The 22,414-nt window shown below is 39.1% G+C and overlaps 1 protein-coding gene across 3 annotated transcripts in view; it reads left to right on the top strand.

Annotated features, from left to right (window-relative positions):
* The first annotated feature begins 204 nt into the window (after nt 1-204).
* The window catches only part of SERPINB10 (serpin family B member 10), a 33,677-nt gene continuing 11,467 nt past the window's right edge, over nt 205-22,414 (top strand). The window contains exons 1-8 of one of the 3 annotated variants that reach the window (XM_043979323.1): nt 205-266; nt 371-546; nt 7,955-8,131; nt 10,269-10,334; nt 10,823-10,960; nt 12,199-12,316; nt 17,285-17,427; nt 20,021-20,176. In XM_043979323.1, the coding sequence (XP_043835258.1) occupies nt 7,964-8,131; nt 10,269-10,334; nt 10,823-10,960; nt 12,199-12,316; nt 17,285-17,427; nt 20,021-20,176 (789 nt within the window). In that variant the 5' untranslated portion in view covers nt 205-266; nt 371-546; nt 7,955-7,963. The other 2 variants (XM_043979317.1, XM_043979327.1) reach the window with 2 other exon arrangements.

Raw genomic sequence — 22,414 nt, forward strand, 5'->3', positions numbered from 1 at the left:
ATCTTACTGATTTTAATTTTGCATGCCTGAAAGCAATGGAAAAATAAGGACATCACTATGCAGTCTCTGCTCACAGGGATCAGTTTCCACTGCCACTCCCATGTGTTGCAATCAGAGATGCCTAAATCGAGCAACAGCTTGAAGACCTTCCCTAACAGCACTTTTATAAGCCTGCCCAGAAATAAAAGATGACAAATACCCTCCCTTGGCAAATGAGGAACCCGATTAAGCCAGCAAACCAGGGGCTGCAATCAGCTAGAGCTCAGGTCTGCACAAGCACCATGAAATGGAAAATCTTGATCATTCCTAAGTCAAGCAAAACCCTCAGGCTTGCGCCTCACTGTATCCTTTTATCTCCCCTTCTCACCAGGATGAGTCTGAAAAGAGGAGTGGGAGTGTGCAGGAATGAATGAAGGGGGCGTAGCCAAGAAGGAAGAGGAGGTCCAAGCTGGTGCTTTTTGGCAGTTGCAGGTTACCTAACATTACAGCCACAGGCTCTTACTAAAGCACGAAATTGCCAATTCTGCTCCTTCAAAGACAAATAAGGTAAGGTTAATATTTCCTAAATGTTTTAAAGTTTAAAATTTTCTTTCTTATTAAACCATCCAATTCTGGTAAATTATCAATGGAAAAACTATTTCCTTGATGTGGTTTCTTTGCAGCCAAGCCAAGATCTTTAAACATCATAGAAATTACTACCTTAATTATTAACTTTGATTAGTTATTAAATTTTTCTAATTCTCCTGAGGTTAAATGGATTAAAAGGCAGAGGGAATGAATAGGTGCTTTGGAGAAAGGGCTAAGAGGGAGTTCTTCCTTAGTCCTTAGTAACTGATTATGAGGACAGAAGGAAAGCCCTGATGGGGTGTGGGCTTTGGGTCTGCTTCTACTTTTGCTTCCCCTAACAATCAACACAGACAGGGAAAAATAAGGAACTGGGAAAAAAATAAGGAACTTGGACAATTATCAGGACTATTATTGTTTGGTTTGGGCTGAAATGGAGTGGGATCAAGGTGTGTGATTATACTGGAAGAGTGAACTGCTGGTAAAGAAAGAAAAATAATAATCATAGTTATCATTTTTACTGCACTTTCAGGATTGCAAAGTGCTTTAAATATAGTATCTCATGTGATCCTCACAACAACCCTAGGAAATAGGTGATATTATTTTCCCCATTTTACATGTGAGGAAACTGAGGCATAGAGGTTAAGTGATTTGTACAGGGTCACACGGTTAGTCAGTATCTGAGGCTGGTTTAAAACGTAAGTTTTCCTCTACTAGTGTATATCAGTGCCTTCCTTACAACTTACGGTCCTGATTGTCCAGGTCACACAGTGACCCTGTGGGGTCAGTTTACTCAAGGCTTTCTGTTTTAAGGCTAGCCTAGCCACTATTCCAGGATGTTCCCTCTTGGCCTAATTCATACAAAAAGAAAATCTCTCCAAACTTGTCAGTGAAGGAAAGGTCCTCTGCGCAATTTGAATTCTTATGTTAATTGATAAGACTGTGCCCTTAATAAGGCAGGGCTGATCGCCATTTGGGGCCGGTGCATGGCTTCATTCTGTTAAGCCCAGTCATACAATTTGAAGTTGTGTGTTATGAATCACAGACCTGGCGGGAGAGTGTGGGAGGATCAGCAGTAATCCATTTTTCACTCTTTCTGCTACCCCAGAGATATAGTTATTGATTTAACACCTCCCCTCCCTGCAATCCCATGAACTTTAACGGGGTTCCAGGAATATCAATTCAAATCCATGTCCAAATTAACTGAGAATGAAAGAGAAGTTCCATTTTCTGATTTTGTTCTTTCAGGCTGTTTGGGAGGGGGTGGAGGGGGAAGCCTACGTGAACTGACTTCTGTTTAACCTAAGAATTGCCCATTTAATTAATTAAGCATCTAGGGTTATGTTAGTAAAGAACTGGTTTCCATTTATAGATTGAATCTCAGCTGTCCTATAATGGTTCTCACTCCAGCTAATTCCCTTTTCCCCAAATACCTAATTTAGTCCCGTAGCTAAATAATATTTTATTCCCTTATTTTTTTAAACTTGCTTTTGATTTCATCTTGGTGAAGAGAAGGAACTTTTTGTGGAATTATCAGGACTTGTCATTGCACAGGATAATTCCACAAAAAAGTTCCTTCTCTCCACTAAGACAAAAATCAAAAGTACTTCTTTTTTCCCATTTCTATGTAACCCCTTATGGGGGAAAAAAGTAGCCTACAATAACATCACTTAGCTCAGCCTACTGTTCTCAAACATCCCTCTATGATATTAAAAGGAGAGATTTGATACTAAAATCATGATCTCTCTTCCAGTACAATTTTGTAATAGGTACAAAGGAAAATAGACCTGAAAAATACTCTCTTGTATCATTTAGTCTGGAAGCAGAAAAGAAGGTGCTTATCTCTCCTCCCCACCCCACCCCCCACTTTTACTTTTTTCTTCAGTGACCAGATTGTTGACAGTTGTTTCTTGGGTGACTCTCTACCAACTTCTAACAAAAGTCTCCTGCTCTGACTTGGACCCATTTATCAACTATGTTTAGCCAGCCTGCAGCTTCTAGGAGTCTTTACTCTATTGTAGCCCATATGGACTTTACAATGGTCCTTGAAAAAAACAAGTCAGACATGATGTCCAGAGGATCCTTGTCTGGAAAGAATGCTTTGCTGAAGAAGTTTTGCACACTGAAGTTCCATTTCCTATGGAGAGTCCTTTTACTCAAATGACTTAATTATGTTAGACATCCTATCAATTTAAAAATTGGGAATGCAAGCTCTTAGAAATTAGGAACTGTGTCTTCTGTATGTATGTTTAATATAGTACCAAAAACTAACTAAATAAATGATTTTTTGAAAAATCGAGTTGGGGATGAGGAGAGTTCCACATTCCTGTAGGGAGCTCTTAGTGGCAATTAGGCAGCCAGGTGGTACAGTGGATAAAACACTGAGCCTGAAGTCCAGGAAGACACAAATTCAAATCCAGATTCAGACCAGCCATATGTCCTTGGGACAGTCATTTTAACTTCTGCCTGACTCAGTTTCCTCAAATGTAAAATAATGGGGGAAATAATAGCATTTACCTTAACCTCCCTTACCCACTGCCCTCAGTTGTTGTGAGGATCAAATAAGATAATATTTGTAAAACATGGGGGCAGCTAGGTGGTGCAGTGCATAGAACACTGGCCCTGGATTCAGGAGGACCTGAGTTCAAATCCAGTTACTAGCTGTGTGACCCTGGGCAAGTCACTTAACCTTCATTGCCTCACCAAAATATATATATATATTTGTAAAACACTCAGTACAGTGCCTGATATGTACTAGGTGCTGAATAAGTGTTTATTTCCTTCCTCCCTTCCCCACACCAACCTCCCTAGGAAACTCCCTTCAATGATATAGGCAAATCATCTATTTATAATGTTAAAGAGTTGCTTTGGACACTTGAGAGATGATGGGAATTGCAAATGACTATACAGCTGCTATGTATTAGAGGCCCCAAGGTCTGAAACCCAATCTACCTGCATGGTGCCACAAATGAGTGATTAGGATTATATTTATGGCAACAGAGATGAAGACAAGCTCATGTCTATTTTCATTAAAAAGTCATCAATTGCTCTGCAGAGAATCCTTTCTTTGAATAATTTAAGAAGAAATCTAGGGGCAGCTAGGTGGCACAGTGGATAGAGCACTGGCCCTGGATTCAGGAGGATCTGAGTTCAAATCCAGCCTCAGACACTTAACACTTGCTAGCTGTTTGACCCTGGGCAAGTCATTTAACCCCAATTGCCTCACCAAAAAAACTCAAAAGAACAAATCTAGAACTTTAGAGCAACCAAGTAGATACAATTCCAGTGGATCCAGATACTGAGATGCTGCTGAGGCCACTTCTCTGCCCTTTGTGGGTGTCTGGGCCACAAAATCAGCATCTGTTTCAAAGAACCTCAAGATTTAATGCAAAAGACTAGAATTTATATCCTATAGACAAGTTAACTTGACAAATATACCATAAAAGCTAGTAAAAACCATAAAATATAATACTAATAAATTATAATAAATATGAATTAACTAAAATGGTGCTAAATATAAATAAATAATTAAAGAACAAAACCTAAAAACTTGTAGTAAAAAACATAAAAGCTGATTGGATGCGATCTCCAAGCAAGGCAGAGAAGAATATGCTACTTTCGTGATAATAAAGAAGACAACCTTATACAGACTGAATTTTTTTCCGCAAAGGCTTTGTGGAAATAGCTTTGTGTCAAGAGTGAGAACCTGGGGCAACTGGGTGGTGCAGTGGATAGGCAGACCTGAGTTCAAGTCCAGCCTCAGACACTTAACACTTACTAGCAATGTGACCCTGGGCAAGTCACTTAGCCCCAGTTGCCTCACCAAAAAAAAAAAAAAAAAGAGTGAGAAGCCAATTAAGTTTTTTTTAAAAGTTAGCCAGAAAAAAAAATAAAAATAAAAATAAATTTAAAAAAATAAATAAAAAGTTAGCCAGGAAATTTATAAATTTCCTGGATAGGAGAAAACTACAACCAAGATGTAACTTGTCCACTGAGAGCCTAGTTCCTAATTCTGAATTGTGCAGCAAGAGGAGTTTGGCCTTGTTGCACTCTTTCATTTCTGGTTTTTCTCTCTTTCTTTCTTTCTTTCTTTCTTTCTTTCTTTCTTTCTTTCTTTTTTTTTTTGGTGAGGCAAAGTGACTTGCCCAGGGTCACACAGCTAGTAAGTGTTAAGTATCTGAGGCTGGATTTGAATTCAGGTCCTCCTGAATCCAGGGCCAGTGCTTTATCCACTGCACCACCTAGCTGTCCCCATTTCTAAAAGAAATTTAATAGTGCAAGTAAAAATATGTCAGCAAAGGCCTATGGATTTAATTATTTGATTATAAAGGACTCAAATTCAGTCAAATAACAAGTAACATGAATATGTACTGTGAGTCCTAATATAAAGTTCACAAAGAAGCCTCCCTCCAGTCCATCATCCAGGGACACATCCTCACTGGGTGCCCTGAGGATGTGAGGAGATGGGAGGAGATGGGTGATTGGCTAGCATAAAGCAGCTCATTAAGAGGGCACCCAAGGGGCAGCTAGATGGTGCAGTGGATAGAGCACCAGCCCTGGAGTCAGGAGTACCTGAGTTCAAATCCGGCCTCAGACACTTAACACTTACTAGCTGTGTGACCCTGGGCAAGTCACTTAACCCCAATTGCCTCACTAAAAAAACAACAAAAAAAGAGGGCACCCAAGCACTATACTGTAGGGTAGAGTGCCAAGCTCATGACTGCACATACCTACAAAATGCTAAGGGTAGCCAGAATCAGATAAAATGTTATTGGGAAATGTTTAACAAAATAAATAAAAATAAAATAAAACACAGATAGTGTTGTCAGTGTGCCTGTTTCTATTTGAGTTGACACCACTACTATAGGGGATGTTTTCACAATCATCAACTGTTGGTTTTTTCCCACTGAATTAAATCAACCAACTATTTTAGCCTTGTGTGAACACAAGCTAAGTTTCTCTGTATATGAGGCAGCTAGTCTGTGATAACAGATCCATTTACTAATTGATTTATTTATCAGATATCTGATTTTTATAAATCCCAAGGTTGTAAGGTCCAGTAGTTAGAAATTCAGTATGATGAACAAAGTACTAGAAAGACAAAAGTGAAAATCCAAAATCTATAGTCATTCAAGAAATAAACCTTTTTTTTTTCTTTCTAAAGAGAGAGAACAATTAGAATAGAAAGTACCCTAGGGTAGAGGCCTGCCACTTGCTAGCTCTGTGGGTTTAGACCAGTCAGTTATCCTTTCTGCTCCTCACTTTGTACATCTTTAAAAATGAGGCTAATCCTACTTGTACTTCTTCTTAGAGTTTGTAAACTGTCCTGCTGGGTCTGGAGTCAGCAAGACTCACCTTCCTGAGTTCAAATCTGGCCTCAGATGCTTACTAACTGTGTGACCCTGGACAAAACACTTAATCCTGTTTTCCTCAATTTCCTCATCTGTAAAAATGTTCTGGAGAAGAAAATGATAGACTACTCTATTATCTTTGACAAGAAAACTTAAAATGGGGTCACAAAGAGTTGGATACAACTGACCACAAATAACAAAGTGTTGCGTAAATGTGAGTTATTCAGGCAGCTAGGTGGTGCAGTGAATAGAGCACCGGTCCTGGAGTCAGGAGGACCTGAGTTCTGTGGGGACCAGTTTTTAATTGGGGAGTGCTAGCTAAGTGGCTAGTTCAAATCCGGCCTCAGACACTTAACACTTACTAGCTGTGTGACCCTGGGCAAGTCACTTAACCCCCATTGCCCTACCAAAAAAAAAAAAAAGAGGCAACATCTAAAACTCCAAGTTAGAAAGTAACAAATGGTCCCTTTCCTCAGAGATCTTTCAGGCTAATTAGAGAGAGAAGACATACTCACAGGAAAACAGCATATGATGTGTCAGACCAGTAACACATTAGAGCACCATAAGAACTCATGGCAGAAGACCACATTCAACTAGATCAATCATAAAGGCATCAAAGAAGAGACTTGAGCTGGGTTGTAGAGGAAGTGTAGGATGCAGATAGAAAGGAGAGGTCATCACAGATCAGAATTATGAATACCGGTGGCTCATCACAAAGGAAAGATTTAAGGTTCAGAGATCACATCATCTATTTTTCATCTACAGTATCAAGGTATACTAGGAGGCTAGTGAAATGAACGGAAAGTTGAGACCTTGCTTCTAGATTTGGCCCTACAATTAACTAGTCGTGTGACTTAATATGTCTGAGCTATGGATTTTTAATCTCCCAATGATTCCATTGGCCTGGCTGGTTTCTACACAGGTCAGTTTCATTCTATGAGCATATGTATTTTTTTTAATTTTTTTTTTTTGCGGGGCAATGAGGGTTAAGTGACTTGCCCAAGGTCACACAGCTAGCGAGTGCCAAGTATCTGAGGCCGGATTTGTACTCAGGACCTCCTGAATCCAGGGCCTGTGCTCTATCCACTGTGCCACCTAGCTGCCCCGAGCATATGTATTTTTGAGGCTTACTAGTAAATATGTTAATCTTTTGTACGTAGGATGAAGGTTTTTTTTTTTTTTTTTAAGTATATCTAAGGGGAAGCTAGGTGGCACAGTGGATAAAGCACTGGCCCTGGATTCAGGAGTACCAGAGTTCAAATCTGGTCTCAGACACTTGACACTTACTAGCTATGTGACCCTGGGCAAGTCACTTAACCCTCATTGCCCCACCCCACCCCCCCAAAAAAAGAAAAGAAAAGTATATCTAGCCGGACAGCTAGGTGGCATAGTGGATAGAGCACTGGCCCTGGATTCAGGGGTTCCTGAGTTCAAATCCAGCCTCAGACACTTGACACTTACTAGCTGTGTGACCCTGGGCAAGTCACTTAACCCCAATTGCCTCACCAAAAAATTTAATTTAATTTAATTTAATTTAAAAAAGAAAAGTATATCTAGCAGTTATAAGATAAAAATAAAATTGGTCTTAACTAGGGTGGGGTAATTGGCAATTTGCCCCAGGCATCAACATCCTGGAAATGTGTTTTTTCCTCCAGTGATCCTCCAGCCTGCTATTTCCATACCTTGTAATCTCCCACTGGTCTCAAACTGACACTTCCAAGGGTCTTCTTCCCCTTCTCCAGGGGCCTGCCTTCCTCCAGTTCTATGTCTTCCACCTGCCACTTTCCCCTAACTTTTCCTCCTCCTAGGGTTTCAGAGAAGATATAAGATGATTGCATATGCTACAGGGATTGGGACCAGATTTTCTAGACAACAGACTATGCCCTTTCCTGGCACAACTATATCATTGCTCCAGGAATCAGAGTTGTGGTTCTGACATGGAATAAATGAGAAGTACTTTTACAAAAGGAAAATTGGCTAAATATATGGAAATGAATATTTACAGGCTATTTATTTCTTTTATGTGTTATTTTTCTTAGGTTTTCCCAATGGATTCTCTAACAACATCAAACAATCAGTTTGCTCTTGAGTTTAGCAAAAAGCTAGCTGAGTCAGCTGGGGATAAAAACATCTTCTTTTCCCCCTGGAGTATTTCTACTGCTCTAGCCATGGTCTATTTGGGTGCCAAAGGTAACACTGCAACCCAAATGGAACAAGTAAGTTGCAACATTCACTGATGGTTTTTAAAAAAAACCAAGGCTGTAATTTGCTTTGGATATGCAATTAACTTCTCATAAAATATAAGTTTCTTGAGGACAGGAACTGTTTTGCTTTTGTCTTTGTATCCCTAGTACAATACACAGTGCTCTGCACGTAGTAAGTGCCTGTTACATTGAATTCTAGAAAAAAAATTATTAACAAAAAATTTCAATGACACCCCATAAAGAAAATATAGACTATTACTAATTACTTAATTACTAAGGTTAGGGATTAAGTGACTCGCCCAAATTTGTACCACTCGCATGCAACAAAGGGTAGATTTGTAAAAACTTCTTTAGTTACCCCCTATATCAGCAGTGGTGGCTTGAAGAAGAGCTTTGGGACTTGGGACGGTAGTGCTCATGTCCAGGAAAATGGACAACCCTCCTGAAAATCTAGACTATGCTTACTACATTAGCATTTACAGCCTGGTGACTTATTCACAGGAACATCACTCAAGTTCATCTTAAATGACATTTAAGCCTTATCCATATGTTGAATTTGACCTAATCAGTCACTAATCCATTATCAATAAGTGAGAACACTAAGGAAAGATGGTTAACCACTGCTCGATGAAGTCAAAATGATAATAACCTGTGTGATAGATATAGGGTTAGTTGGGATTGTGATCCTGGTCCACTTGACATAAGAAAACAGAAGTTGCACTGATGTTCTATTAAAAGTTTTAGAGTACCTGAGTTCAAATCCGGCCTCAGATACTTAACACTTACTAGCTGTGTGACCCTGGGCAAGTCACTTAACCCCAATTGCCTCACTTAAAAAAACAAAAACAAAAATAAAATAAATAGGATGTCTTTGTAATAAATAAATAAATAAGTTTTAGTTGTGCATCCTAACAGGCTCAGCTTATAAATTGTGTTTTCCCACTTAGAATAAGACATCTGATGGAAGTCTCGTCTCCATCTAAAAGATACTATTTGGGGGGCAGCTAGATGGCGCAGTGGTTAAAGCACCGGCCCTGGATTCAGGAGTACCTGAGTTCAAATCTGGCCTCAGACACTTGACACTTACTAGCTGTGTGACCCTGGGCAAGTCACTTAACCGCCATTGCCTGCAAAAAAAAAAAAAAAAGATACTATTTGGCATTTATGTTTTGGGAATGCACATCACTCTGTCTTTTTACATTGGACTTCACCAGGGCATGGGGAATTAAATTAACTTTGGTCTTAGAATGAACATTGGATCCTTTTGTATCATTTCCTTTTAGCTCACTTGCATGAGGTCTAGGGACCCTCATCTTATCCACATCCTTCCTGCTGACTTGCAAAGGAAACACCAAGATAGGGACAGAAGACACTAAGGCAATATCAGCTAAGCCACATGGAGATGTCAAAGTGAGACAATCTTGAGAACAAAAAAAGGAAAAATAATAGCACTTTATCATAAAAATGTACATGACACAGAGACATTTATTCTGTATGTATAGACAGAACTTACAGCCAAGACTTAGGTTCACTTTAAAAATTGCCACAAAATGGGACAGCTAGGTGGTGCAGTGGATAGAGCACTGGCCCTGGAGTCAGGAGGACCTGAGTTCAAATCCAGCCTCAGACACTAAACAATTACTAGCTGTGTGACCCTAGGCAAGTCACTTAACCCCAATCGCCTCACCAAAAAAAATTGCCATAAATGAAAGTGAGTGATGAAGAATAAAATAACTTCATCTATAGGGCTACTTAACTCTAGTAATCAATGAACAAGGTGCCTGGCTGAAAAGATAATTGAAAATGCATTTGTCATCTCACTCTTGCCTGGAATGAAGCACTAGAAACAATTGAAATCAGGAAAATAATAAATCCAATTAAACACTGATTTAAAATAACTAAATATGCCTTTTGTATTTTTATAACTATCATAAAGAATTCTTGATTGAGAGCTCATATTGCCTACCCAATACATGATCTGGATGAAACACCAATCATTTTAGCTAATTAATTACAGGTAATTGTAGAAATGACTATGGAGTATCAGATTACATGAATTAAATGTGTTATATAATTCTTTTAAAATATTTTTAAAAAGTTATCTTTTTTAAAACTTCCACTTATTTTATTTCTATAATTATAATTACAGGTGCTTCAACTTAAAGCCACAGGAACCGAAATAACCAGTTCTCGATTTGAGAAGAAAAGGAAGACGGTATTTCCATTCTCCCCACTAGAATAAGTCATCATTATAACATAGATTTTAGTAGGTTCCCTAAGCAGGAATACAAAATAAACCCCCCCAAAATCATAAACTTGCAGAAGTATTTTTTTCAGGATCTTCAAAAGTCTGTTTTCCCCATTCTTGTTTCTTTGACTTTTATCTTTTTCCCCCTCCTCTCCATCAACTTCTCCTGCCTTTAAACTTGTTGTCACCTGCCTGTACTTAAGGACATTTGTAAATAACCAGCAATGACTTCTAAAATTCTGCACTAAGCTAATTGGAGGTCCGAAGGAAATTCTTGATCTTCCAGTTCAAATATTTTCAGCATCTTCTCTTCTGATAACACTATCTATCTATGAACAGCACACAAGAAAACACCACTTAGCAAGGATTTCTTAAGCCTAGCAGATGTGTATAAAAAGTCAATGTTCTAATTGTTTTCATTTAAGAGTTTTAACACATTCCTGGTCTTTTTGAAGGAACTTAGCCCAAGAAAAGCAGAAGACATACATTCTGACTTCCAGGCGCTCATATCGGAAATCAACAAAGCCAGCGATTCCTACTTGCTGAAAACTGCCAATAGGTTATATGGGGAAAAAACCTATCCCTTTCATTGTGTAAGTATATCAGTGTATCAGGGCCCATGATTTCAGCTGCATGGAGACCCCAAACCCACCCAAAACTCATAGTTATAGGGATTTACCCGAGGATCAGATCAGAGAGGTTGTGTCTCGGTCTCATAGCCAGTAAATGTCAGAAGCAGCCCAGGTCTTCCTGACTTCAAATCCAGTGTCCCACATGTTACCCACACACTTATTGAACTGAAATGAAGCAGATCAATAATCAGAATCAGCAATAATCTGTTGGCATTAAGGTCAGTCTCCCGGTTATGGCAGTCTCTGAGATGAATTCCAGATGGCAATGAGGTTACTAAGTAAGGCCCCATGTTATGTTTTCAGTGAATTTCTCTCAGCTTTCTTCTACTATGTCACACTGTTGAGAGTTCCTGGATAGTGATAACTCCTAATGGCAGCTAGAATGGGCAAAGGATAGAGTGCTCGACCTGGAGTCAGGAAGACACGGGTTCAAATTTGACCTAAGACGTGAGCTAGCTGTGTGACACTGGACAAGTCATTTAACCTCTGTCTGCCCCAATTTCCTCAACTATAAAATGGGAATGATTATAGCACTTTCCTCCCAAGGTTCTCTTGAGGGTCAAAAGAGATAATATTTGTAAAGAGCTTACCACAGCACCTGGCAGATAGGAGGACCTTAACAAAAGCATGTTCCTTTCCCACTGGTAATACTCTAGAAGCACAGTCTTTATCCAGGGGACACATGAGAGAACCCCATATTTCAAACTATATCAAAAGACCCAAACACTTAAGAAGTTCCTGGGTGCTTTCTGAAGCTACTATATGGAGGAAATTCCAGAGAACCACAGATCTCACCTTGGTTTCTATGGTAGCTATAAGAACCCAAGTAAAATCTCCAACTTAGTTTTCTTGCATGAGTGTTCCCCTCCTCCTCTGAAAGTGCTATAGTTTCTCCTTTCAGATCTACACACAGGCATTGTCCTAAATGAAAGGGAAAATGCCAGTGAAGTAGGGGACAGAAACAATGGGTAGATTGTCTTTTTACACTGAAGATGTTGTTTATTTGGTTAAATGACTTTCCAGGCCTGAAGGGGAGAATAGAACCCACTGGGTTCAAGAGGCAGAATGTTCATTTATCTAATTTTTGATAGCCTGAATGTAATGTATAGCCTGACATAAGAAACTCCTTAATAATAAGTGTTGGCTAAATGAATAGATGACTTCAGATGCTGAAAACGAACTTCATCTTTATTTTCCAGGAATACCTGGAAAACATGAAAAAATACTTTGGTGCAGAGCCACAATCTGTTAATTTTTTGGAAACTGCAGACCAGACCAGGGCAGAAATCAATTCCTGGGTTGAAAACCAGACTGAGGGTAAGTTGAAAGACTTGAATCCCCCACCTTTCACTGAACAATTATTAGTTGGACTTTCATTTATCTATAACTGAAAATAAAAAGAAAAATTGGGTTAAATATTCATGGTTTTTTAGGTTTTTTATCCAAAGTCCAGGCTAACTAAGGTCAGAGAGGGTCATAACCAGAAAGTTGACCACCAAGTAATACATATTTGGGCTGTGGCAACTCAGGAAAATGGTCTCCTAAGGTACAGAGATGCTGTGCTATATTGAAACCTGTACACAGAAAAAAAAAAAAATCAAAACTCTTTGAAGATGAAGTACATCTCATTGATAGATTCCTATGTTTCCTTAATTAGTACCAGGCTAGTTTATGTAATTAATACCATGATGATATGATAGAAGTTCATCACCTTTCTCATTCTGCCTCTGTGTAGATTGTAAAAACCAGAAGAATTTATTAATTTGTAGCTTTAATCCATTATAAACTGTAATTAAAATTAACAGCCATTCCACAGAAAAGTATGTGACCTACTTTTCTTTGATTAAAATCAGATCTTAAACATATAACTCACCTATAACTTATGAATGAATAAGCTTTGATTAAATACTTACCATGTACCACAAAAGGTTGTCTGAGGCTTTGATCAGTGAAGGGACTGGCTTCTGGTGACCCCTGGTGGCAACTGCCAGAAATAGGCTTTGAACCAAGTCTTCCTTGGTCCAGAAGCAGCTGGGTGGTTCACGGGATAGAGTGCTGGGTCTGGAGTCAGGAAGGCAAATCTGGCCTCAGACACTTAATACCTGTGTCACCCTGGGGAAGTCACTTAACCCTGTTTGCCTCAGTTTCCTCATCTGTAAAGTGAACTGGAGAAGGAAATGGCAAACCACTCAAATATTTCCAAATGGGGTCACAAAGAGTCACTGAAAACAATTGAACAACAAACAACAACATTCCTTGTTCCAGTGGTAACAGGTAGCCAGCAACTTCTCTATAATGTCTTTCTTTCATAGCACCTATATCAAACTCAGTTTATTTTAGAAAAATACCAAAGAAAGGGGGAAAGACAAAAGGAAATTGGGTGTGGGGATAAGAAATACTTTCCTATTTGCAGGCAAGGGCCATTCATATCTGTATTTCAATCTGCAAGTTTCCATTGAAGGGCACACAAAAATGTAGCAGGTATATATTAATATTAACATTAATTAATATCAATATTAATTAGTTATAATTATAGTCATTACATTTGTAATAATGTATTTCTAATAATTGGTTGTTGATAATTAATATTAATGACCACTTAAGTTAGCGTGTCTCTGGTGGTCACTTGGAATCTTCTCACTTACTGAGAGGAGAGTTGGGAAGAACTTTCACCCTTGAAAACTACCCGGGTTACTTGACATTCTGGGGACTTCCCAGGTTTACTCTGTTAGCAAGGGGCCTCTGGGAATTCAGAAAAAGCTACTTCTGTGCTCATATACAACCTACTAAGGATTCTCATGGCAAAAATGCTCACCGGAGGATGACCATAAATGTCACTATTAGGACTGGGGTTATTTCATACATGCTTACCACCTGGCTACTGCTGTGTTGTTTGAAATGTGCAGCAGAAAGAGAGTACCCTTGTGTCCAGGAGATGTTGCCAGAGTGGGCTGAGCAACTTATTGAAGTTAGTGGGGAGGGAAGAGGTGAGCTCTAGACAGTCTCATGGATCATTTTTAAGAGAGGTCATTGGTCAGCACTACAAATTACCCCAGTTGAAGGAGAAATTCTCTACAGAGCCAGTAATAAGCCATCCCTGTGTTCTTTCCTACATGTTTATCCCAAACCATACCAACTGAAGCAAAGAATCTTCATATATCGAGGGGATTTGGATCACCCATTGCCTCTGGGAAACATTGCTCTATACTCATTCCTTCCCCATACCTCCTGGGACTAGTGGAGAACATGGACTGTATTTCTTTAATCTTTAATCATGCTTCTAAAATAGAGCATGGTAAAAAGCCTAGGGCACAAGAACACTTGCCTTACTCATTTTGTTTTGTTTTACTTTTTGTTTATTTTTTGGTGAGGCAATTGGGGTTGTGACTTGCCTAGGGTCACACAGCTAGTAAGTGTTATAAGGGGTAAAATTCTAGCTATACTGTCTAAAATATCTAATGAGTGGTCACCAATAAATTAAAAGCTTTAGCAAGAGTTAGGCTTTTAAGCATTTATTAAGGAGAATAAGAATTTGGTAAAGAGAAAGAGAAAAGCCTAGATTCATCTATCTATTGAAGGGAGAAAGCATTCCCAGCTCCCTTCTCCACCAAAGTCCACAGGAAAGAGAGCAAGCCAGCGCGCCAGCCTCCCCTTTCCTCCTCCCACAAGCCAATATCACTTCCTGACAGCAAAGAAAGCTGCGTGGTCCTGCCCTCAGAGGCCCTCTCCTCATGTTGAAGCTTTCCTACAGTAAGTCTCCAGCAGGTGGCATCATTCCAAATGTTACAGTGTTAAGTGTCTGAGGCCGGATTTGAACTCAGGTCCTCCTGACTCGAGGGCCAGTGCTCTATCCACTGTGCCACCTAGCTGCCCCTGCCTTACTCATTTTTAATTCACCTATTAACATATATATATTTCTTAAGTGCCAACTATGTGCATAGTGCTAGATACTTTGTTGTTGTTCAATTGTTCCATTTCAGTCATGTCTGACTCTTTATGATCCCATTTGGCAAAGATACTGGAATGGTTTGCCATTTCCTTTCCCAGCTCAGTGAAAAGGAAACTGAGGTAAACAGGGTTAAGTGACTTGCTTATTTGCCCAGGGTCATACAGTTAGTAAGTGTCTGAGGCCAAATTTGAACAAACATATTAGAGTGGTTTGCCATCCAGTGTGTCCCCATTTTAAAGATAAGGAACTGAGGCAATAGGGATTAAGTGACTAGCCCAGGGTTACATAGCTAGCAAGTGTGTGATGCCATATTTGAACTCTGGTCTTCCTGACTCCGGGCCCAGTGATCTATCCAACATGCCACCCAGCTGCTCCACTAAGTATTGTAGAGACAAATAAAATCCAACATCATTCCTTTATGATCTAGCAGTTGACAGGTGGCATGTACATAAATATAATACCACTTGTAATATGATTAATATTAATCTGAGTTCAAATCTGGCCTGAGACACTTGACACTTACTAGCTGTGTGACCCTGGGCAAGTCACTTAACCCTCACTGCCCCACAAAAAAATAATAGATAGATAGATAGATAGATAAATGAATGATTGAATGAATAAATAAATAAAATAGGGACACACTTGAGAAAGAAATGGCAAACCACTCTATCTTTTTGGGGGGGGAGGGGCAATGGGGGTTAAGTGACTTGCCCAAGGTCACACAGCTAGTGAGTGTCAAGTGTCTGGGTTCAGATTTGAATTCAGGTTTTCCTGAATCCAGGGCCAGTGCTTTATCCACTGTGCCACCTAGCTGCCCCCCCCAATATCTTTATCAAGAAAACCCCACGGACAAAAGTCCATGGGGTCACATAGAGTCAGACAATACTAAACATGACAACATTCCAGGCATTGAATTAAATGCAGAAGATAAAAAGAAAAGCAAAAGATGCTCCTCACTCTGAATCTAATGTTCAAGACAACATGTAAACAATGGTGCACAAACGAGCTATAGACAAAATAAATAGGAAAAGATGAACAGAAGGAAGGAACTAGAGCTAAGAGAGTTTAGGAAAGGCTTCCTATAAAAGGTGGGACTTTATTCAGGACTTGCAGTAATCCAGGGAAGCCCAGGAGGCAGAGACCAGGATGAAGAGATGGAATATCTTGTTCCAGGAATAACAAGGAGACAATTGTCACTGGATTAAAGAGCACGAGGCAGTGGGGGGATGGGGGGAGAGGGGGATTTGAGAGGGATGCCAGGTATGAGAAGGCTAGAAATGTTGGGGCAGGTTATTACAAGCTTTTAATCACAAAAATAGGATTTTATGTTGGATCCTGGAGGTGACTGGGAACCACCAGAGTTTTTTGAGTAGGGAGATGCAATGGTGAAACTTAGGTTTAAGGAAGATCATTTTGATAGCTGAGTAAAGAATGAACTGCAGTGAGAAGAGATGCGTGTCTTCTCTCCCTATACTGTACCATTTCAAAACACAGAGAACTCTCTCGTGTTCTGTGGGCTTGGAGAATCCTCCTGTGAGTTCATGTGTATTTGGGCTCTGTGACCCGGCATCACTTTCTCCAAGTCACCCATGGAAATTCACTGCCTGACAGGAGCTGCTGGGAGATGGGAGGTCATTGGGTTGGCCAGCTCCCTCTTTGGGAAGTCGAGCCTTCCATTCATGAGTAGTTGTATTAGAATCCCCAGAACACTCAGGAACTTTCCAGGTTGCTCATGGCATGATCACCTGTTATGTGGCCCCGGGAGTCCTGAGGAAGGCCCTTATTAGCAAGCCCAGCATAATCAACCGGGGGCTTCCATGGGAGCTGCAGTAACCTCTGTTTCTCCCCCCAGGTACTCGAAGAGTCAAAGCCCATTCCCCTCCCTCCTGCCCCTTTTGCCTTCCACATACCCTTTTAGATTATGCAGACCGCATAAGTGTATAAATGGCCTGGCTGAAGGTTGTGTTTTGTTAAATGGAAAACAAAAGCAAACCACCAAAAATTAAGACAGAAAACCACACTTTTTAAAAAACCAACCTAGGGGGCAGCTAGGTGGCACAGTGGATAGAGCCCTGGCCCTGGAGTCGGGAGGACCTGGGTTCAAATCCAGCCTCAGACACTTGACACTTACTAGCTGTGTGACCCTGGGCAAGTCACTTAACCCCAATTGTCTCACCAAAAAAAAAAAAAAAGAATTTCTTTTCTCTCGAATTTATTAAGGACTGAAAGGCAAAAGACCCAGGATAATCCCAAGCGAAAAAAGACCTTGATAGCCTTAAATAAAGATAGACCCATGAATGTATTGCAGTTAAAAATCAACTTTCTGGCTTTTTCAGGCAAAATTGTGAAGCTTCTACCAGATGATTCTATTGATTCCATGACCAGATTGGTTCTAGTGAATGCCGTCTACTTTAAAGGCAAATGGAAAGAAGAATTCAAGCCTAAAGACACAATAGAAAAACCTTTCAGAGTAAACAAGGTGGGTACCTCAGTTTGGGTGTTAATGATTAACAAAATTCTTGATGGGGCACGATGAATGTAAGTCTATATTGAAACCATTTCCACACTTCCTACCTATGTTCCGCCCTTAGTGGAGGTGTGCGATTATATATTTTTCACACTGGCATCCAGTGATCCTGTGAACTGTAGACCTTCCTTATGACGCAATCCTGACCACATCCACCCCCAGACCAACACCAGCCTTGGCAGTCCAAGGACAAAGAGAGACTGATCTCCAGAATTGTACCCCCATCAAGTATCCTGGGAACACCTGAACCATCCCAGCGTGGTATGGTGTCTAGGAATAGGAGGGAGATTAAAAGCAGAGAACTCCCAAATGAATGAGATCACAGATCCATTTGAGAGAAGACAAACACTAGCTACTAAAAACTTGGTATAGGGCAGGGCTTCTTAAACTTTTTCTGCTCACAACCATTTTTCTCCTGATAATTTTTTACATGACCCTGGGTATATAGGTATACAAAATAGATATACATAACCTTTTACTGTTGCCAAATTTTATGCAACTCCCACATTCAGTTGCACAACCTCATATGGAGCCACAATCCACAGTTGAAGAAGCAACGGCTTGGAGTGGGGAGAGGCACTTAGTGAGAGTATGTGTGTATATATGTTTGTGTGTGTGCACATATAGAAGTATATATACATATGTACATATAAATACCCACATATACATACAAATATCTATATGTATACCTGCATTATATATATCATTAAAGAAACTGGATTTATTTGCATAAATAAATAAATTCAATATTGTATAATAAAATTATTATGTATTTTAAATAAAATATTTACCTAAATAAACATTAGAATCAAGGAATTAGGGAAGACCTAGAGCTACATCTATTCCAATCCCCTCATTTTGCTGATGAAGAAATAGGCTAAGAGATGTGAATAATGTGATTTCATAATATTTAGAACAGGCAGGCAGGAAAGAAAGAAAGAAGGAAGGAAGGAAGGAAGGAAGGAAGGAAGGAAGGAAGGAAGGAAGGAAGGAAGGAAGGAAGGAAGGAAGGAAGGAAGGAAAGGAGGGAGGAAGGAAGGAACGAAGGAACAAAGGAACAAAGGAATGAAGGAAGGGGGAAAAAAGGAAGAAAGGAAGGGAAAAGAAGATAATAAACAAGCATTTATTAAGCACCTATTACATGCCAAGCAAATATCTCATATCATCCTCAGGAGAAATTAGGGAGGTAGGTCTCATTATTGTTGCCTCTATAAAGTTGATAAAACTGAGACAGACAATCGTTAAGTGACTTGCCCAGGATTACATAGTTAATAAATGTCTGAGGCTGGATTTTTGAACCCAGGCTTTACTGACTCCAGATCCAGGGCTCTATCTATTTAGCCAGCTACCTATCAACCAACCAATCATCAATCAATCCATCAATAAACATTTATTAAGCACCTCCTATACACCAGGTACTGGGCTATGTGCTGGAGATACAAACAGACAATAGAGAGCCCCTGTCCTCAATGAGCTTACAGTCTAATGGGGACGCCTCTTAAGGGATCATTCAATCCAATTTCCTCATTTTAAGAAGTAACTCCCAGTGAGGTGGGGTTCCTCCGACCCCAAATCTAGTGTTCAATATGCTGTGCCATGTGGCCTTGCCAAAGTCACATTGATCAAATTCTGACATGACTAGAGAATGGTTTATCTGAAAAAGTTTTTGTACATAGATTTTCATGACCCTGAGGACAGCTGTCACTTCACTACATTTTCCTGCCTCAGAAAGATAAAGATTGCTTCATTTTGTTAATTGTAGGGGCACTTAGGTGGTGCAGTGGATAGAGTACCAGGCTTGGGATCAGAAATTCTCATCTTTGTTGAGTTCAAATTTGACACTTTCTAGCTGCGTCACTCTGAGCAAGTTACTTAACCATGTTTGCCTTAGTTTCCTTATCTGTAAAATAAGCTGGAGAAGGAAATGGCAAATCTCTCCAGTCTTTGCCAAGAAAACTCAAAATGGGGTGATGAAAATGTATAGTTTGTGTTCAGCACTCTGTGCTTTTTTTCTTAATTTTTTTTAATATTTGGAATTTTATTTTCCCAAATTACATGTAAAATACAAATTTTGACATCAATTTTTTAAAAACTTTGTGTTCCAAATTCTCTTCCTCTCTCCCTCCCCACCCCATCCCCCAAGAACTCAAGCAATTCAATATAAGCTATACATGAGCAGTCAAGTAAAACATTTCCACATTAGCCAGGTTGTGAAAGAAAACAGACAAAAACAAAACTTTGGACTCTGTGCTCTTGATCTTGTAAATTTTTTCAGGAATCTAGATGGCAGTGTATTGTTGAGGCTGCCACACAGAGATTGGCATTTCCATATTTCTTGTCTATGCTTTTCCCCTTTAGAGTATCAGCTCCAAGAAAAAGTTCTGTCTAGTTCATTTCTGCATAGCAGGTGGCATGGTGCCATGTGCTTGCCAGGCAATTGAGAAACAAAAATGATGAAGGATTAAAGAATTTGAGAAAAACCATTTCAATGATCTTAGCATCTCTTTTAATAGAAGTAAAAATTTTATATGTGTTTTTTTAATAGACAACAACAAAGCCAGTGAAAATGATGTCAATGAAACGCAATCTTGAAATATTCCATGTAGAAAAGCCAAAAGCCAAGGGCATTCAGCTTTATTATGGCAATGGGGATGTGAGCATGTTTATAGTGCTACCAGATGACATCAATGGCCTGAAAGAGGTAAATTCACATATTATTTATGATGACACAATAAAGCAGAATTCAGTATTTCATCTGGACTTTTTTTTTGGGTGCAATGAGGGTTAAGTGACTTGCCCAAGGTCACACAGCTAGTAAATCAAGTGTCTGAGGCTGGATTTGAACTCAGGTCCCCCTGAATCCAGGGCCAGTGCTCTCTCCACTGCACCATCTAGCTGCCCCTCAGTATTTCATCTGACCAGTAGGTCTCTGGTCATTAATTCAACTGGTCAAGGATCCTAGTATCATTGCTAAGTGGGATCTCTGGAATGGCATGAGAAACATTGAAACCAGATCCATGCATATAATGACAGCAGGCTCCAAGCTACCTTGTGACACATGAAGGATGTAATATAAGCAGAACAGATTTGGTCTTTAATGCCAATAACAGGGGCAGTTGGGTGGCACAGTGGATAGAGCACTGGCCCTGGAGTCAGGAAGATCTGAGTTCAAATCAGGCCTCAGACACTTAATACTTACTAGCTGTGTGACCCTGGGCAAGTCACTTAACCCCAATTGCCTCACCAAAAACAAAACAAAAAAAAGGTATATAATGCCAATAACAGGGCTATGGAGAACTCCCACAACTTTTAATTAGTTCAAAGTGCAATTCTTCCATGTATCATGTAGCACCAAACAGCATGAGCTGAACAATTCATATCTATCTCTCTTCATTTATCCATTCTCCTATCTATTTCTATATCTACATATGTATGTTTGCATTAAATTACTCTCAGTAATTGGTTTTTTGTTTTTTGGGTTTTTTGGTGAGGAAATTGGGGTTAAGTGACTTGCCCAGGGTCACACAGATAGTAAGTGTCAAGTGTCTGAGGCCAGATTTGAACTCAGGTCCTCCTGACTCCAGGGCCAGTGCTCTATCCACTGCGCCACCTAGCTGCCCCCTCAGTAATTGGTTTTTAAAAAACTCCAACTGATCATGAAAACTTTTAACAGCTTTCCCACAAATTATTTATGAATTTTGAAGAAGTAGAATGTGACTAGTACTGTCTTCAATATCATCCTATTTCCTCAATGAGATTGGATGAAATAGCATTTTTAGTTTTCTGCCATCTCTAATACTTGATGTTATCTAAGACCTTATTTCTTTGACATTCTAGAAATAGGCTCATGATAATTTACATGGTCAAATTAAATATCCAAAATACCAAACAAAATTGTAATAGCTACTATTTAATACTTAATATTTTAAGCCCTAATGGTTTAAAACTGAACTAAAGTTATAAACTTTCTGGTTTACAAAGTGCTTTACAATATTATCTCATTTGATACAACAATTCTATGAGTAGGTGCTCTTATTATTCCCATTATACACATGAGGAAACTGAGGTACCAAATAGGCTGCCAAAATGATCATCATTTCTTTGAGTTGCTAATTCTTTTTTACATCAATTGTGAACTAAAATTATGTAATTTGTTTTTTAAGGTATATGTTAAATTTAAATCAATACAGCCCAAACTGTCCATTCTTGTCTCTTTTTTCTGAACTTTCTTCTGCTTTTTTTAACCTCTGTATTTTCAATATTTCATTGACACTTTCTTTTGATTACTATCACTATCCACCCAATCCTTTAAAAAATGCATTTTTTCCAATTACATGTAAAAACAATTTTTAACATTTGGGTTGTTTATTGTTTTGAGTTCCAAATTCTTTCCCTTACTCCTTTCTTTCCTCCTTGAGAAGGAAAATAATTTGATATAGGTTATACATGTGTAGTCATGCAAAATGTTTTTCTGTTTTAGTCATGTTGTGAGAGAAAGCAAAGACCAAGAAAAATAAAGAAAAAGTATTTTTAAAGTATGCTTTGACCTGAATTCAGATTCCATTACTTCTCTCTCTGGAAGTCGATAGTATTTTTCATCATAAGTTCTTCAGAATTTAGGTAGAACTGTCATTATATATGTGTGCATATATGTGCACATGTATACATATATATGTACATGTGTGTGTATCAGCTTGGACTACCCATGGATAATTAATATTTTTCCAGTTATTTAGATATGACTTTATTTCTGTGAAAAATAATTTATAATTGTGTTCACATAGTTCCTGGGGTTGTCTTGGCAGGTAGACTCCCAAGTATTTTATATTGTCTAGTTATTTTAAACAGAATTTCTCTTTTATCTCTTCCTGTTGGACTTTGTTGATAATATATAGAAATGTTGATGATTTATGTAGGATTATTTTATGTCCTACACATT

Source organism: Dromiciops gliroides, chromosome 1, assembly GCF_019393635.1.
Source record: "Dromiciops gliroides isolate mDroGli1 chromosome 1, mDroGli1.pri, whole genome shotgun sequence".
Classification (NCBI taxonomy): domain Eukaryota; kingdom Metazoa; phylum Chordata; class Mammalia; order Microbiotheria; family Microbiotheriidae; genus Dromiciops; species Dromiciops gliroides.